The sequence below is a fragment of the Canis aureus genome, chromosome 38 (genome assembly GCF_053574225.1).
Source record: "Canis aureus isolate CA01 chromosome 38, VMU_Caureus_v.1.0, whole genome shotgun sequence".
NCBI classification, from domain to species: Eukaryota; Metazoa; Chordata; class Mammalia; order Carnivora; family Canidae; genus Canis; species Canis aureus.
Window position 1 is genome coordinate 12,700,596 of NC_135648.1, and position 20,111 is coordinate 12,720,706.

General features: G+C 37.0%; 1 protein-coding gene across 1 annotated transcript in view; it reads left to right on the top strand.

Annotated features, from left to right (window-relative positions):
- Window positions 1–20,111, top strand: part of USH2A (usherin) — a 693,391-nt gene that overhangs the window by 471,754 nt on the left and 201,526 nt on the right. The window contains exons 43-45 of the mRNA XM_077886665.1: window positions 3,678–3,841; window positions 15,062–15,271; window positions 16,623–16,825. Of these exons, the coding sequence (XP_077742791.1) occupies window positions 3,678–3,841; window positions 15,062–15,271; window positions 16,623–16,825 (577 nt within the window). The remainder of the gene's footprint in view (window positions 1–3,677; window positions 3,842–15,061; window positions 15,272–16,622; window positions 16,826–20,111) is intronic.

Sequence of the window (20,111 nt, forward strand, 5' to 3'; positions counted from 1 at the left end):
ATTTATATTGGTGACAATATTGACACATGAATTCTGTTAGGACATCAATAAAGTTGACACATTTTTAATTCTGATGAAAATAACCCGAGGCATTCTGTGGCTGCACTGAAGAATTTAACTGGTTACAAAAACACATCAGACCCTTTCAAGATACAAGCCTTCACACATTCTGCCCTGGAATCATGCTTCCCACTAGACAAATGTCTTCATTGCACAAAATGCTGCTTGTCATCAATACATAGCCCAAATGTTACCTGCTCTGTGAAGACTTCCTGAATGGATAAGGTTAAACTGTATGGTTTCTCTGACGCATTTTGGGAGAACAAGGAATAAACGAACACATATTTTAAGAGTTCTCATTTAAAAACGTTTTTCTGTAAAAATGTATGTACTTCGGTGGAACAGATATCATATTCATTATGTTTAGCATCTAGAGTGCGGTTAGTGTTCAACAAATATCATTGAATGAATGAACAAATGAATGAATAAATGAAATGATGTAGAATTGAATGAACAAATGAATGAATAAATGAAATGGTGTAGAATGAAAGAGCATATAATGTGTAAAAGAACCACCCTGCTGGGCAGCCCCGATGGCACAGCAGTTTAGTGCCGCCTGCAGCCCGGGGTGTGATCCTGAAGACCTGGGATCGAGTCCCACATCGGGTTCCCTGCATGGAGCCTGTTTCTCCCTCTGCCTGTGTCTCTGCCTCTTTCTGTGTCTCAATAAATAAATAAAATCTTTTTTTTTTTTTTTTTTTTTTTAAAGACCATCCTGCTAAGTTTCAGTAGGGCTTATTTCTCTATTGGAAAAGTAGATTATCATGACCCTAATTTGCCAAATCATATATGAACTGAAAGTTAGGAGACTGAATGCTTTAGTAACTATGAAATATCCCTTCATCCATTTATGAAATTTGCTACTCTGAAAATAAACAGATTCTTGGGTCATAAAAACTTCAAATCTAAACGGAACTTTTCTCTCTAATTCACTTGAGTAAGTAACAACTGAATCTTGAAATGTGTATATTTTCATAAAGAAGTTTTTAATATAATTTATCTTTTGCAAGGAAAAATATCATAGTCATTTCTGTAACACAACTAAGTTTTCCAATCCTGTGTGTTGGTGGAGGGAGGGGCTTGAGGATGGTCTCAAGCAAGTTAGTAATTTAGAGAGTAACTACTGTAATAACCCTGTCTTCCTAAATTGACCTCCAACATTTGGTTTTACTAGCTACAGAATAGACTCTAGAAAAAAAATAAAAAGAATAGACTCTATATCAGTGCGCTTTCACTTTGCAGATTTCGAAAGCTGTTTTCTTTTTTTTTTCTCTTTTTCGAAAGCTGTTTTCTACAGAGTTTGAAATGGTACATTTTTTCAAGACATCCCTAGGGAACACAATTAGAATTTAAAGAAATTGAAAAAAAAAAAAAAGAATTTAAAGAAATTGGTTTGATATACATAAGTTTTGCATGAGTATATGATGTCAATCAATCTAGCGTTTTTCTCTTAAAAGCATCCTTTTATTATTAACTACATGCAATGTTACATTTCATGTCAATAATCAACACCGCAGTCCATCTAAAACAGCATACTTCAAATGGACGTAAAAACCCACCATAAGCGCACTAATACATACGTTCTTTTTTGACATGAGGTGGCAAGATATAAAGTGACACGTATAGTCCTATGTATATATGTTTACGAACATAAATTTGCTACTCTGTAAATAAACAGATTCTTGGGTCATAAAAACTTCAACATCTAAACGGAACCTTTCTAATTCACTTGAGTAATAACAACTGAATCTTGAAATGTGTCCATTATCTTTCAGTTATCTTGGTCTTGTGACTATTTGGCACTTGCTGGAAAGCATCTGTAGTAGTTTCCTTGGGCTGCCAGAAACAAATGGGGTGACATAAAACAATAGAAATTTATTCTCTCACGCTTCTGGAAGCTGAAAGTCCAAAATAAAGGTGTTGTCAGGGTCACGCTCCCTTCAGTCTCTGGAGAAAAATTGTCTGTTGCAACTTCTCGTGGTCCCAGTTATTTCTTGCCTTGTGATGGCATAACTTCCATTTCTGCCTGACTTCACATGGCCATTTTCTCCCTGTGTTGTGTCTGTCTCTGTATCAAAATTTTCCTCTGTTTGTTTTTATAAAGACATCAGTCCATTGGACTCAGGACTTTCCTGAAGCTCAACTTGATTGTATCTGCAAAAACTTTATTTCCAGATAAGCTCACGTTCACAGGTTCTAGGGGTTGAGACTTAAACATATTTGGGGGCTGGGGGACGCTAGTCAAACCTTCACAGCATACAAAGCAGAAAAAAAAAAGAAAGAAAGAAAAGAAAGCACAAAAAGAAAGAATAAAGCAAACAAATGTAGAAAATCTGATGCTAGTACTTATTTGGGGGAAATAGGAAAATAGCTTCCAAGAAATCACTAAGTCCTTACCTATCACTACAACAGAGCAATGCCTTACATGTGGCTGAGACAGAGCTCTGCAAAAATACCTTTGGACCATGAGTGAGAAACAAGATGACTTCAACAAGCAGTAGAAGCAGACTTCTAAGTAGGTGGTAGCAAAATGCTGTGAGAATCCTGACAATTATTTTGCACAATCCTGCAATAGCCTCCTTTTGTGCCTGATGAGTTGTGACTTCTCGAGACATGTTCCATGGGCCTCGCATTGGATGCAAGGTATCTTGGATGATGTAGTAAACCCAAATAAGGTGATGATGAGCTGAGGCCAGCATTTGCCCTGAGTACTGGAGGTCCCCAGGGATAGTTATGTGTTGTGCAACATATTTCAGCAAGTTTCATGGCCTACGCAATTGTCCAGGCAAAGCCTGACTGTGTCTATGAATAGCATTTTTCTATCTGGGCAGTTTTGAACCAAATGAAGAAAGCATGATAGTCTTCTACCTGAAAGAGCCAAAAAGGATTTAAAAAAAAAAAATTGATGGCTTTACTCTATGGGTGCTTTAACATATGGCTTGGAAAGTTTTCATCATATCGCATCGCCATGTCCAGTTTTCTCCTCCTGCAAAGCAATATTCAGTTTCCACTGTCTTGACTCAAGTCAGTATGTTCACATGATGGCAAAATACAGCTCACCGCAGCACAACTCTCGGCAGGACAATGTTGTACCCTTTGGTCACAGTTACGATTTAATTTATCTGCCTTCCAATGACATTATGGGAAGGAAGGATAGGTGTAGGGAGAAAATGGTGATGAGAGATTCTGATATTCGAAAATGGATGAGTTTCCCAAAAGAAGAGCATAAAACTGTCTGGATCAAATTCAGATAGAATGCTGGCAGGGTGCCAGATTTGTAATTACATCTTGAATTGAGCTGTAATCCTTACCACTTCCGAAAACAATAAGAGAAAACGATAAACCACGTTTGTTTTAAATAGTGGGTATTTGCTTTAGCATTCCTAATCAAATATTTTCCCTGACACTTTGGTTAAGGTGCCAGAGTTACAAACATAAAAAGATGTTTTTGCGGAGGGAAGAAAAAGAAGATAACTCTGTTTTGTAGGGGGCAACAGAACATTGTGCATTTCGAAGGGATGTAACAAAGAAATCCTGTATTTTTTGAGGAAAAAGACATGCATGTGTTTTGTCTTCTGTAAAAGAGAAATTGATAATGACTTTTTTTTTTTTTAAAGGTTTACGACGTATGAGTATCAAGTCTTTGTACACAACAGCGTGGGTTTCACACCGAGCCAAGGAGCTACCGTGACAACATTAGCTGGTCTTCCAGAGAGGGGAGCCAATCTCACTGCAACTGTTCTTAACCATACGGCCATCCATGTGACATGGGCTAAACCAAGTAAGTAAGCTTCTCGTGTCTTTACGTCCCCTTAGCGTATTAGTACCAAAATGAATTTAAAATGGACCTATTAAAAATAAAAACAAAAAAGCCTAGATGCCTGTGCTATTCTTCAGAGGTAGACTCTCTCCCTACGTCTGCATCCTTGGGCCTTCTCTCCCTCTTCCACTTCTTTTGGTTGGAAAAATTAATTTGATAGAATGTAATATTGTGCACTTCCCCACAGAAAGCTCTGCCCCCCATCTTGTAGCTCATCACTTATTAGCAAGAACCATTGTCTGGGTAATGGCACTAATGTGAGGGATTTTTCCGAGTGAATCGTCTTCAACTCTGTCCAATGGAGTGGACATCACCAGTGGACTTGCTCCAATGATGCAGAAGGCTTGCCCTGACCCCACTCAGAACACAGGTTTATGGGCTAGTTAGAAGAGCTCACAGGTGGATCTAATCTGCTCCTGCAACTTTAGAAACACAAAAACTGAAATTTCAGATCCACTTGGTCAATAGAGTAGCATTTAGCAGCAGACCTGTTAATTTGTAGTGATCCATGATCACAGTTAGAAAACAACACTGAATTTATCATGGAAATACGAGTTGTAACCGTTCTTATAGGCACCACTTGAGATCTGGCAAATAGTTGATTCAAAACTTGCTAGACTATTACCAAATATTGAGAAATATCCGATTTGGAAATCCCTCCCCAAAAATGTTTGTCTTATGAAAGAAAACTGTACCTGCTAGGAAATACCTGCCACGTGATTTCAATCCAGTCTCTGAGCTTTGTTAACAGCCTAAGACATGCTTCCTGTTCCATTCAGAACATTTGAGGGAATCTGTCTCCATGTTATATTTTGTCAAATGCAAATTAAAACCAGTATTATGAAAATTAATTAATTAATTAATTAATAAAACCAGTATTACGTGATATTAATGGTAAATTAAAATCTGTCCTTGGTTCTGTTGATCTATGTTGCCACTACAAAACCAATTTTTTTTTTTTTAACAGAAGACTATCACCCTAAGGTTTTTTTTTTTTTATGAGGTTGCAGGTTTCTAATAATCTGTGTCACTGCTATTGGGATCTCTTAAGCCATTTAAATGGAAGAACAGAAGTTAATTGATGCTTATGATTACCCTCTGAGACACCTCTGGGAAAAATACAAAGTTTTTATCTGGAGATGGATTCTTATGTATAATATATTTTCCCTCACCTCCCTCTTCCTCCCTCCTTTACCCTCACCACCTGATTCATCTTAAAAGCCTGCTCATAGAGGTGGATATCCTCCCCCTCATCTGACATTTGAATACTGCTGTTAAGATCCAGCTGCTGAATTTTCACCAATATAGGTCCTTTATGTTATAATTGCATGCCTGAAGTAAGCGTGCTTATAAAAACTGACAAACTTAATAGATCTGCAGCAGCTCACTGAAGTTTCATTACCTTGGTAATCTGAACCTCTGACCTTCGGGATGTAGGTAATGCAATCTGCTGTTATTTCCATTCATACCTTAGAAATATTTCAGATAACTATTTGTGAGCACAAAGGTTAACTCTCAGAAGAGGGTCAGCTCTCCGAAAGCTTGTTGCGTTATCATTTTCTTCCTTCGTGCAACCTGCTAGCCTAAGTAAATTAACTAGTCACTCCTCTGTGATGGGGCCACCTATTTTTTGCCATTTTAATTTATGTTGTTTTCTTGATTTCCAGGATACATTTGGCACATTGTTGAATATGCTAAAAGGCACAAAATTATAGGTTGAAAGTCAATTGGATAAATTCATAAATATCTACTTTTTAAAAATTGCCTTTCACAAGAACCATGAAAGGTATTTTAAGACACATATTCTTTCTTAACTATGACTTCCACATATATACGCCATTTTGATAGCTGCAAATTTCTGGTAAATTTTTACCAATCACAGATTAATAAGAATGTCATCGAGTACTTTAGAAGCACCCATTTTAAACTTTTGCATTGCTAGGTGATGTCATATGAGGTAAAAGCATCCCCGCATTCCTTCAATTCATTTTTAAGGTTCAGATTGCAAACTGGCAGCTGTACAGGCCACATTTACTTCGCCCGCCCACCATACACTGTTTCAACTGTAGTATTTGTTTTAAATAATATTTTGCCAACATTTAACAATCAGAAGATTTCACATAAAGATTATGATTTTTGGATTAATTTGAAAAATCAAATAATTTTGGGGTGAAACTACTCTCACATTGCTGGAGAATATTGTCATTTGGTGTCAAGTAACAGCTTCCTCTAGACGAGTCACACACTTCCCATTTTCCTGGTCCCTATAGAGATAGGAGGTTCTTATACCTATTAAATATTATGGAAGAAAATATTTTAGGCTAAATGAAATACCACGAAGATAAATTATATTAGTGGAAAAAAATCAAATCTTTATAAAAGAGGATAAAAAAAACACCTTTGCTTAAATTATTCATATAATTCTCAGAAAAGCCCTGTGAGATAGAAACTGGCGCTCTGTGACTCACTCAACATTACAGCTAGTAAGCCACACTTCCCAAACTCAAACTAAGGGCTCAGACATTCAATTTTCAGCTATTTCTCATGCATTTAGCCTCAATGGTTATTGACATTTTGTTGAGTGATCTATTAACATCCTCCCTATTTTGACTGCTCACTCTGAAATAAACAGCATGAGGACACCGGGGTGGCACAGTCAGTTGAGCATCTGACTCTTGGTTTCCGCTCAGGTTGTGATCTCAGGGTTGTAGGATCAAGACCCCTAGGTTGGGCTCTGTGCTCAGTATGGAGTCTGCTTGAAATTCTCTCTCCCCTTCTGCCCTCCCTCTCTCATAAATAGATAGATAGATAGATAGATAGATAGATAGATAGATAGATGATAGATAGATAATAAAAATAAAAAATAAATTCCCATGAGGGAATGCGGTGGAGAGGGAGCATTCATCCTGAGGTCCCTTCACTAACGAGATCATCCATGGCCAGAGCAGAGCAGGAAAACACTGGACATAGTGAGAGAGGAAGGTGCTACAGAAGAGAAAATGGAAAAATCATCCAAATGCTATTCACTTTGTCAAGACCTCCCCACAATGTTCTGGTGTTCACATCTTGTGTCTCATCTACCTCCCTCTCCGTCTTTCTCCTTCCTCTTTTTCCCCTGCCTGCCCTCTTTCTCTTTTTCTCTTCTACCTATCTCTCTCTCCTTCCTTTCCTTCCTTTCTTCCACAGACATTTATTTATGACTTTGTTTGTCCCGGGCACTGCTACTACAATGAGGAATGACAGACTCCTGCATTATAATATCTCAGTGAACTCTCTGGAAAATTCATCAAGGATGAAGGTGTCACCATTAGGAGAGTGAGTTTAAATCTGCCTAAAAGGCATCTACCTCCTCTTGATCTCTTAATCAGAAACCACCAGATTTTGTAACTAGAAGAATTTCTGACTTTGTCTGAATTTATCTTGTTTGGGTGGCGATACATATCAATAATTTCCAATGTCAGCTCTTTTAAAAAGCACCCACCATCGTTGGCACATCTTGCCCTGACTCTTCTTCCCGTCACTCCAGTTATCAAAGCAAACATGCTGTCTTTGCCTTTTCCATGGGCTGCCCTCTTGTTCACTTGTTCACCTGTTGTAATCTGGCCTTCTTCCCTTCTAGTCTACTGCCATGATCCCCTTGAGGCCCTTCTCACCTCATGACCCAATCCAATGTTCTCTTCTCTATGCCATCCCATTCTGTTTCTCTGTAGAGTGGGCACTGTCATGGGCCCTCCTCATTGAGATGTTCCATCGTGTCTCAACAACTGCTCCTTCTCCTGATCCCCTAAATACAGACTTTTCTCAAAGTTCTTTCCTGCATATTTTTTCACACTCCAGTTCTCCTAGGGGTGATTCCCTATTCCATCTATTCTTACTGTTTCAAATGCTCCTACCTAGAAAAATAACAAAATTCTATGAAGCCTTATGAGGGGATGATTTTAGAAATAGACTTTGGGATCAAGGAAACTTAAGTTTGGATCCCAGTTCTAGGATTTTCTAGCCCTGTGACTCAAGCAAACCACTTAACCTCGAATCCTAGTTTCCTAATCCAACATATGGGGATGGTAATAACTGCTTTAAAATGCTGTGATAAGAATGAAATGAGTTAATATATGTTAGAACTTAGGAATCACTTAGTATTGGTATAAAGTATTACTCGGTCTCTAAAATGTCTCAGTATTTTCTTTTTTTTTTTTTTAAGATTTTATTTATTTATTCGAGAGAAAGAGAGAGAGAGGCAGAGACACAGGCAGAGGGAGAAACAGGCTCCATGCAGGAAGCTCGACGTGGGACTCGATCCCAGGTCTCCAGGATCACACCCTGGTCTGAAGGCAGCACCAAACCACTGAGCCACCCAGGCTGCCCTGTCTCAGTGTTTTCAAAGGCATTTTTACAAAAGATAAAAAAATATTATGAAGCCATTTCTTTTTTTAGATTTTATTTATTTATTAATGAGAGACCACAGATGTAAGTAGAGACATAGGCAGAGGGAGAAGCAGGCTCCCTGCGCAGAGCCTGATGCAGGACTCGATCCCAGGATGCTGGGATCATGACCTGAGCCAAAGGCAGATTCTCAACCACTGAACTACCCAGGTGCCCCTGGGAGGCCATTTCTAATAAAACTTTGGGCATGGCATTCAGCTAAAAGCATTTCCACAAGTGAGGTGAAGATAAAGAATAGATGTCACTTTATCATGACCTGACTTGACTAACATGTCAAAGTACCAACCATTACATAGCATCATTCCCCTGCCTTTACCTTTCCCATCATTTCCCATGCCCATCAACCTAGAGACTACACTTACCAGCCTTGAAGTTAATGGTGGCCATGTGTCTGTGTTGTGCCAATAAAATGTGAAAGAATATATGTCTTTTGGTATCATAGTCACAAAACACTGGGTACGTGCCTATCTGTTCTCTCTTCGTAATTTCTGTGGACTGGGATGTAGACATGGCAATGTTCTCAGTTTTAACTCTGCAGTCACGGACAACACCCTAAGGGATCCAAAGCCACATAAGAGAAGGAACCTAGGTTGTGGAAATCGAACACTGATTCACTCACTTTGGGTCTATTATGCGAGATGTAAATTAACATCTAAATTTTATTTAAGTCACTTTATATCAGGGCTTCTTGGTTACCACAGTTCCGTTAACTATCTCAGTCCCTGTTTGCCCATATCAATTCACTTAAGGAGCAGAAGTGATCTATCCTGTTTTCATTGCTAAATATAAAATGATGAATAATTAACACATCTCATATACAATTTCCTTTAAATACAATTTTCTCTGGCAGGCTATTGATAGGAGCTGGAATACAACGAGAGACTAAAGTAGCTGGGGTGTGGGGGTTCCAAAATACAGTTATTGGTTTCTGACGGATGCCTAAATTAGGTAGAAGGTATGAGATATATTTTTGGGGAAAATAAGGAGCCTGGCTTAGATCACTGTCCAAGAGGATCTTCCCACTTCTTTATGTGAGCAATTTTACACTCTTGCAGAGTAAAGAATTTTCTCAAGAAGTAGTTTGACTTAAATTTGCTATTGTTGTTGTTAAGTAAATTCTACCCCCAATATAGGACTCGAACTCACAACTAGACATAAAGAGTTGCATGCTCTACCGACTGAGTCGGCCAAAGAAGTAGTTTTGATTCCTCACATTTTCTAAGAAGTATTTAGTTGATGACACAGAGCTCTGCACCATAGAACTTGGGAAACTGAACACTGATTTGAGAATCTATGAGCAAGACACACTTTTTTTTTTTAAGATTTTATTTATTTATTTATTTATTTATTTATTTATTTATTTATTCATGAGAGACACAGAAAGAGGCAGAGACATGGGCAGAGGAGAAGCAGGCTCCCCACAGGGAGCCCCATGCGGGACTTACCCAGGACCCCAGGATCACAACCTGAGCCAAAGGCAGATGCTCAACCACTGAGCCACCCAGGTGTCCCAGGACACACTTCTATTATAAAAAAAACCTTAATGGGATCCTTCCCAGTTTTTACATTTGAACAAAATTGCCCCCTCCCATTGAGCTTGCTGACAAGAGACATGACTAAAGAATTCAATTCTAGACAAATTTGGACATCTATTAAATGGAGTGGTTTGCTATAATTGCTCTAGATCAGACCACAGACCTTTTTTTAAAAAGCCGGATAGTAAATACGTCAGGGTTTGCAGGCTATAATCTGTGTTGCAACTGCTCGACTTTGCCACTGTAGCATGAAAACATCAATAGATGACACTTAAACAAGCAGGACTGTGTTCCAGTAACAGTTTACTATAGACACTGAGATAAATTTTTCATATATTTTTCACACGTTACAAAATACTATTCTTTTGATTTTCTTCCAAACCATTTAAAAATGTAAAAAATATTTTAAGTTTGCAGGTTATATATAACCAGGTGGCAGGCCACATTTGGCCTACAAGCCAGATTTTGCCCATGGACCATCATTGACTGGCCCTAATATAGATGCTAAATATCCAGAGGACGTAATTGATTTTAACAGTAATCTTTAAAAATAATCCAGCAGCATATAAGGAGAGCATCATGTAAGTGCTGTAGCCGAGGACTTTCAGCTAGCCCACCTCACAACTGCTTTAAATTACTTGGGAATCTATTACAAAGGAGAAAGGACTGTTGTATATTTGAGAATCTGCTACAGCTAAGATCACATTTCTGACCAATATATAGAGATTACCACCCAAAATGGCATTTAATAGCAAAAATTATGTCCAGAGGTTATAACCTACTTCTTCTACAGTTAGAGCAACACCTTTACTCAGATAAATTTATGTGATCCATAAAATATGGGTTGTACATAATAGGATTAGAGTACCCAAGCAAATTTAACCTCATAGGAAATCCTCATCTTTTCTTGTTGCTTCAAACACAAGCTAGCACGTATAGCTCCAAATCATAGAACTATAGCTCAAATATTCACACTTTAATTTCTAAGCCCACCTGGTTGCCACGAAAACACTTCAAATTCAAGAAGTCTCAAGTAAAACAAGTATTAAATCCTCTGTCCTATAATTACTCCTATGTTTTTCATTTTATGTAATGGGATTCGCACAGAAACCAAAACCCTAAACCTGAGACCTCTGTAATTCCTTCTTACCCTTTCTAATTGCTCTGGTGTCACCTAAGGACCTTGGCTCCTTCCATCTAGTGGATCCACCATTCCCTTGGGCCTTGAAGTCCTCCAGGTAAGAGAACTAAAGATAATCAGAGATGGTCAGTTGCTCCAAAAATAGCCCAAATTGGCCATATAACCTCACCCAGCTGCAAGGAGCCCAGAAAATATATTCTGACTATTTGACAAAAAGAAAAAAGACATGGTGTTGGTGAATGCTTTTATCTTCTCTAGTGATTTCTAAAGTTAAATTGCTATTTGTCCTATTAATGCTATGGGTGGGTTCTTTTTTCCCATCACTTTCTATTTTTTGTACGACATAGAATCCAGTGTACTGTTACTTTCCTCTACCTTCTCACCTGCCATTTTCAATATTTGGTTTATAAATTATTATATAATTATTTTTACATAATTATTTTCTCTAAATAGTTTCCATTTTAATTATCAATTCTTTAACTTTCCCAATCTCAAATTCTGGATCTGGTTTCACCTTTTCTGTCTTCTGGATAACATTATAGGGAACACTTTATCATTAAAGCTAAATAAATTCAATGAATCATTAACTCTTTATTAGTTATATATATATACATATTTTAAAATTTTTGTTCTAAATAAGAAAGTCTATTGTATTTACACATAAATAATGATTTAGATGTGTATGAAATTCTTGGATCAATAGATTTTCCCTCAGAATCTGATGAAATTATTCCATTGTCTTCTAACATTGAAAGTTCTGTATGAGAAGTCTGCAAGTTGCTTTTTTGTCCTTTGTAGTTGATCTTTTAATTTTTAGCTTACTTACCTTTGAAATGTTATAATGTTCCATGACAGTCTGTGTTTGGATATATTGCCATTATTTTGATCAAAACTATATTAATTAATTCAATTTATGGACATAAACCTTTATGCTGGGTCAGGTTTTGTGGGATATTTATGTCCATGATTATTTATTCTATTTGTTTTTCAAGTTGATTAGATATTTTTATTCTCTCTCCTCAGTATCTATAATTCTGACTTTCATTGATTTCTTCTTATTTTCCTCTTTATTCTTTCCTACTGTGCACTTTTAATCTGCTTTTTTCTACTTTCCATGCAGATTTTAATTCTCCCATTGCTTTCTTATTTAAGCAACATCACTTAACATCCTTGTAATCATATCTGCCTTTTCATGATTATAGGTACATGTCCATAGAGGCTTCTTTTTCATAAAGGAATGTCCCCTTTGTTATTTTTAAAAACACAATGCAAATGTTTTCTAAAGCTTCCATTTCATTCTCAGAGAAGTAACACCCACACACACAAATATGCTTTTGAAGGTTCTCGACAATGTTTTCCCTGTCTTGGACTATGAAAAAGTCTTGTAACTTAATGTTTTTCTCTTTAAAAAAAAAAAGAGAACTATATTCAGGCTTAGTTTTTGCCAATATGCGGGGAGGGTGAAATTTACTTGGCTCTTCATTCCAGCTGTTTGGATTGTAACAGCATTCTTCTCTCAGAGATAGACTCAAGGTCAGCAGCCTTTAATTTTGTGCTGGCCTATTGAACTGAGGATGTATCTTCTGTTTCTTAGACAATTCAGTGACTTGGGAGGAGCCCACTGAAGTTTAAAAACCTGTTTGAACAATGAAAAAGCATACTACTGTTCATATACTGGTCCCAGAACTTCTCATAGGATGACTAGGATATTAAGATATAATACATGTCTACTATTTTTCTCTGTTTTGGACTCTGCACTGAAATGTCTAAATGAATGAGGAAAAAGAAATGGTGAAGCAGATGTTGGTGAGAGACAGGACAATGCAGAAATCTGGCACTTATTGCCCAGAGATGCTGCCTGTTTTTGGTTATAAAGATCTCTATATCGATTGCCACATTTTTCTATCAGTTGAGGGACAATAGATTTTGTTCTGTTTCAGATGGGTTGACATATGGTACATGGCTAAGAATGGGCATGTAATGGAATTTTATCCAGATATCAACATACAATCTTTGCTCATTTTGAACTTACAGTGCTAGCCACAATATTTTCAATGTATATACATACGTACATTGATTGGAACTTGATGGAAGAGATATTAGGCACATTTAATAACCCAGGTAAAACCCATTTATATTTGTCAGTAGAGTTTGAAAGCACTTTATCAAATTATATCTTTAGGGCTTGTATTTGTAACCAGAATCTTCACTTAACAAACTAAAATACAACATGAACTTCAAATCTAGTCCACTTTCCATTATATCTCAGCTGCCATAAATTAACAAGTAATGCTATTGTAAGCCAGTAGAAAATAATTCTAAAGAAAGAAGAAACTTTTACACTCATAGCACCAATGACTTGGCTATACTTGACTGGTATCATCTGGAAAAATATTGCTGGATATGAATAACCAGTTCCTGCCAATGCACAACATGACATCATTATTGAAGGCACTTAGATTTTGTGATATCAGAGAAAATAAAATCTTAATCCCCAGAGTTTTCCAAATTTGTCACTAAAGACCTCTTACTATTAATTCTTTCAACTATGCTATCATTCCGAACCTTTTCGACTATTGATAGAGATGAAAATCAAAGCAGTAGTGTTCTAAGCATTTTGTTTTGTTTTTTAGATTTTATTTATTTATTCATGAGAGACACAGAGAGAGGCAGAGATATAAACAAAGGAAGAAGCAGGCTTCCTGTGGGAAGCCTGATGCAGGACTTGATCCCAGGACCCTGGGATCATGACCTGAGCCAAAGGCAGACGCTCAACCGCTGAGCCATCCAGGTGCCCCTGCTAAGCATTCAGTTTTTATGTGAGATCCCCAAGATCTTAATGAAAAGGGGTCCTTAAAAGAAAGTCTTATGTCCTCTAAAGCCATATTTCTTCACATGGCCATACATTTCAATCTCACATATCAGAGACACTGTACTTTAATAACCACAAAGAGAAATGCCACCTTTTCTTCCCAGGCCTTGGACTAGTGCTACTGAACTATTTTGATGCATACTTTGACATACAATTTCAGGAGGTTCATAAACCAACAGGAGGTTCATAAACCAACCAACACTGCCCAATCCTAACATGAACCAAGGTAATAGTTTCTGCTTAAAGTCTTTAAAAATAATACTAATGTAAGTATTATAATGTGAGTATACTATAGTTTACCTATACTATTTCTTATCTAAGAAAATATTTCTTATCTAAGCTTATCTAAGCTGTTTTATGTCTTCTTTTTAAAGCGTCATTGTAGAAAGGTAATGAGAAGCAGAACTTAGGGCAAAAGAGGAACAATCAGGTAAAAGCAGAAAAAGAAAACAGTACACCAGTCTTTGAAAGGATAATGGTGGAGGAATTGATGAGTTATATTTGTGAGACAGGAAGTGATTGATTTGGGCACCCTTGAAGCGTTTGTCTACATCATAGAATCACAATAAACTAGGCGAAAAGAATGAGAACCTTAATAAGAATTCAGATATCATCCTGGGATCCTACTGAGCAAATCCTAAAGGAGAGCATGCTGTATCGCTCTACTACATCAGCAGTGTACATAACAGGATATCTGTCTAATATTCTTTTAGGTAGCATTTAGCAGTTTTCAAAATGCCTCAAGTTCTGGGATCCGTGTCAGGAAATGCCCTGATTTGCATTAGCATAGACTTCTCTCAACATCGAATGATGTTACTTAGAAATGGAGGCTGTCCCATGTTTTGAATACTTTATTTTACTCTTAGTTTCCTTTTACAACTGTTATATTAAAGCTCTGATGACTAGTTGAAACACTGTAAGTAGTATAAATACAATATTTAAAGGAAATGTTAAGAGTTTATTTTCCTATAAAAATAAGTCTCTATGCCATTAATCATGGAGTGAGGGAAAGAAAATCGACTTTGTTATAAAAAAAAAATAAAAACCAATGCCATCATAAAAAAGTTTCCATAAGCTTTCCATTTTCTCCTTCTAGAAACAGCTGATGATAAAGTTTATCCTCTGTCCTTTCCCCCAGAGACTCTTTTAGATCAGCCACATTTACACTATCCTGCATTTATTGTTAACAGCCTTTCAAGACCTACAAGGTGATGTTGAATATTATACACTTTTTTGGAGTTCTGCTACCTCAAATGAATCTCTCAAAATCCTCCCAGATGTAAACTCTCATGTCATCAGCCACTTAAATCCAAACACAGAGTATCGGATTTTTCTCTCTGTCTTCAATGGAGTCCACAGCATCAGTGGCGAAGTACTGCACGCAACCACTTTCGATGGGGGTGAGTCCAGATTTCAAGGGACACTTGGCTTCAGAGATGCAAATGAAATTGATTGATTCTTGCAGAGGTTGAGATCAGTCCTCCCTCCATTATAAAATTTCCGGTGTTGGAGGGAAGGGGGTTGGGGCTAAAATGCTTAAGTGCTTGCTGTCGTCAGGTGGCAGATCAATACAGGGTCCCTTAGAGACAGCAGCGCAAGGCTCTAATAATGGGATATTAGCCCAGTTTGTTCCTGTTCTTTCCAGTGTATGCTGAGTTTGGAGCTGAGTTCACATCAATAAACAGTGACATTTGGAAACATTTTTTTTTTTTTTTTTTTAAGATTTGCTCTCATTATGCTTTTCAAAAAGACAGCCAGGCACAGTGAGGGCTCTCCCTGAGTCACCAGAAATGGGAGGTGGAAGTTCAGCCACTGAGAAAAATTGCCTATGACTCATTTCTAAGCCAGGTAGCAAGGGGGAGGAAGCAAGGGAAGCAACTTGTGAATCTGAAATGTGTTTGGAATGGTCTTTCTAATCTTTTTGGCTTTATAAAGTCTCATTATAAACATTATAATATCATTACCTCCCAAGCAAGTGTTCCAGGTCATTAGCAGAGCACTTTAAGTGTGGAACCCATTTCCCTTTGTGGTGCCAAAGGTCGACACCTTTTGTTTATAAAATAGAATGGATCACAAGGACAATTTTTCAACTAGTTAAGATGGGTTCTTATGATAAAAATAGGTCTTTGCATAGTTATTTCTGACATGCTTGAATAATTGTGTAATTTAACGCCAAGCAAGATTTTTTTCCTAATGTTAGATTTCATCATTACCTATGGTAATCAACATTCAAAATCATTTACATAATGACAATATTGCATTATTGCTTCATATTGCTTGAGTTACAAGCTAGTAACATCAAATGATTTTTTACGTTCCACCAGCCTCAGCCTCAATGTATTTGAGTTTTATTTTTTGCTTAAGGAGCAAATTTTCTTTCCCCCCCTCCTTTTTTTTTTTTTTCTTTCCCTGGGAGGTAGGGAGTGAAAGGATGGGAAAAGAGACAAATAATAGATATGTGTTAGTGCTGCAGATGGGTGAATAATTTATCATCATATCCCACTGGTCACATAGTATTGAAGATTAGCACTATGCTGGTGGTATAAAGCATTTTACCACCAATTCTTATGGTTTCTAACTGAGAGTATAATAAGCCAATTTACAGAGGACTACAGACTGTGATAACTTCATCAGAGAAAAGCAGATAAGCAACGAACCCTTTGCTAAACCTAAATACTAATCTGCATTTAGTTTAACAAGTGCTTTTTCAGGGACAGCTGGAGTTTATTCAGTTTCTTCCTTTAATTCTAGAGCCTCAGGGCATGCTTCCTCCAGAGGTTGTCATCATCAACAGTACAGCTGTACGTGTCATCTGGACATCTCCTTCAAACCCAAATGGTGTTGTCACTGAATATTCTGTCTATGTAAATAATAAGCTCTACAAGACTGGAATGAATGTGCCTGGGTCTTTCATTCTGAGAGACCTGTCTCCCTTCACTATCTATGACATTCAGGTTAGAACACTGTTTTTTGATGGTTAAGCTTATAGGTATGTTAAATAAAACATGCTGGGCTATGTCTCTAAGTGGATACCTTCCGTCTTGGTTACAGATTATTTATGTACTGGGGGAGGGGAGAGAAAAGAGGGGAAATGATTAGGATTAAATCTATTTGCTGTGGGCAAACACATGCGTCTCTGGAGAGAAGATAATCGTAATATGGAAAGCAGTGGCGATGATATTCTCACCGGCAAAATGGGGCAAGTCATATATTTGCAGGAAATCTTACCGTGCAGCTTACCTTTGTCCTGCCTGGTTCTTTTACTGATAGCAAAATCAGAATCAGCCTGTGAATGTGGAGACATTTTTTTTATCCCTATTTCTGCTATTTACTAATTTAATAACTTCCAAGGAATTACATAATCTGTCTAGGGCAAATTATCCTTTTTTTTTTTAAGGGTAATGGATGCTTTTTTTTTTTTTTAAGATTTTATTTATTTATTCATGTGAGACACACAGAGAGAGAGGCAGAGACACAGGCAGAGGCAGAAGCAGGCTCCACACAGGGATCTGACGTGGGACTCGATCCCGGGTCTCTAGGATCAGGCAAGGGTAATGGATCTATGACTTGAAGCATTCTATCCAACTCTAGCATTCTGTGATTCTCAAGGCAACGAGACAACAGAAATGAATGTCCGGCAGGCAAGATATATTAAAGGGTTTTACTACATGTGTGGCAACCCTCACCTATGTGAGAAGAATTGTATTTAGACCTTTTTGCCCTTGAACCTCTTTGCGAATCTGATACTTATTTTATATTTTATAATTCTAGGGCACTCTGCCCTAGAAAAACATGTATATAATTATATGACAGAAGTTAAGAGTGCAGTTTCAGAGTGCATTGACCATCTGAGATCCAACTCATAGACCTCTTTGAGATCTACTGACCTTCACAAGAGAAAAAAATATAGAGACAACTAAGGCATTTACAAGGAACTTTTCCCCAAGGAATTGGGAGTCTTCTTACAGTGCTAGGATAAAAAAGGTAATAAGGCCAGATGTAGAAATGAATGATAAAAACAGTGTTTCAGAAACTCAAATTTTATAGAGAAGGGTTGCAATTTGGTAAATTTTTAAATAAACTATACTACCTCTAACATTCATAGAGCTTTGTAAATAATTTTCAAAAGGTTTAACTTTGACCACAGAACCTTCTCACTGACTTTGTCCATTCAATGCTATGGCTTTCATTTTTCCGTCTCCTTCTTTCCCCCACATTTAAAGGTGAAACATACACAATCATCTGGCCACAACCAAGCTTTAGCCTCTCCCACTGCTGGGCCTAGCTTCCTCAGAAAACAAAATAAAAGCATATTTGATAAAAGAAGAAAGATATGTTTATTAGTTTTCATTATACTCTGTGATTTCCATTAACCCACCCAAATTATCTTAGCCTAGAATATGTAGAGTGATGTTTATGTTCATGGTTCTTAGAGTGAGCCCATATGTGCATGTACATCATAGGTCAGATTATAAAATAAAAATCACACTCAAAATAATTAGCCATAGTTTTATGAACAAGGTTAGTTTAGGAAGGTGATGGAGGATTTGCTCTTTTGGGCCCTCATGGAGAAAGTTGACTGAGTCCTCAAAAGGCAATTTATTCATTTGCTTTATTAGGACTCAAAATGCAATGTAAGGTGAGATCACTGGGTGCTATTGCACTCATGTCCTGATCCAGCTTTCTTACTATATAGCAAGAGTTGATATGTAAGTGGTTCAGGCATGTTCTACTATGAAAGGCTTCACTCATACCTACTGGTTTGAGTCATAGTGGCCTAAGGAGAGAGCATTTTGTTCAGACTTGGGACATGGAAAAAGATAAGGAGACAAAAGACCAAATTAGAATCTCATACTTAAATTGTGATTAGTAACTAAGATGTTCTTATTCTTGATAACTATATTTTTGTGAAACTCTTCACAGTCCAGGAATGCTGCACTTGAAATAGTTGTTGAATTGCTAGAAATTTGAATATCAAATTCCAGTGATTTTCATTTATGATGTCAGAGATGATTTGGCTCCATTTAAAATGTGCACCTTGGGATCCCTGGGTGGCTCAGCGGTTGAGCACCTGCCTTCAGCCTAGGGCGTGATCCTGGAGTCCTGGGATCGAGTCCCACATCAGGCTTCTTGCACAGAGCCTGCTTCTCCCACTGCCTGTGTCTCTGCCTCTCTGTGTGTGTGTCTCTCATGAATATATAAATAGAATCTTTAAAAAAATAAAAATAAAAATAAAATGTGCACCTAATTGATATGCCTAATACTTTAGAATTAAGGTTCTCTGTGTTAACCCCCTCTGTAAAATAGGTATTGATTATAAAGCAGACACATAGAGGCCAATGCAAATATCTACTTTTTTTGAATGAATTCCTTTATATATTCCATTTTAAAGGGAATAATAATTTCAGTTTTCGATTCAATTTTATTTTTAATGTGAATCTGTAAACCTTTATATATTTGTGTTTCATTCACATTTCTCAATATAGCTGTAACAGCAGAAACCTGCCCCAGAGCTGGAGACTTGGAATATTACCTTAGGAAGGGTGGGAAAAAAAAAATTGACACATTTTTCTAAAGTCAAAATAAAAGCTTTCTGGAAAAACATTTGGGTATAGCTAAGTAGTTTAGAACCTAAAGCTATAAGACAAGAAAGAAAAAAAAAAAAAAAAGAACCTAAAGCTATGCTTAATATTTAGATAATAAAACAATAGGGTATAGTAAAGCTCAGATCATATATCTCATATCTTACCAGCTTGATCAATTTCCCTGATTTCTCTAATCCCCAATTTACAAACCAGACTTGTGAGGACTCAGTAAAGTTATTTGTGCGAGTACCCATTATAATATTGGGCACATTTTTATATAATAAATTCAGCTGAGTTGATTTTGAGTTATCTTATTATGTCCCATATAGTCAAATATTCCCCAATACGCATGAAGCTTTATTGTCATTAATTCAAGTATAGTTTAAGTGTATTTTAAGTTCCTTTCACTTTAAATTACTTGGGGTTTCATTGGACATACTCAGAGTGGAGGACCTTGACAGTGTCCAAATATCTACTAAATATTACCTTAAAACACTGTATGGCACAAATAATGAGCACAACTTCAACAGCACAATAAAAATGTACCTCAACTCCCATTTATGTGCAAAATGCCCCATGAATAAAATGACATAACTACCAAATACAGTAAGAATCGAATTTGTTTTTTCTCAACTGCCGGTGGATAGTCGGAGGA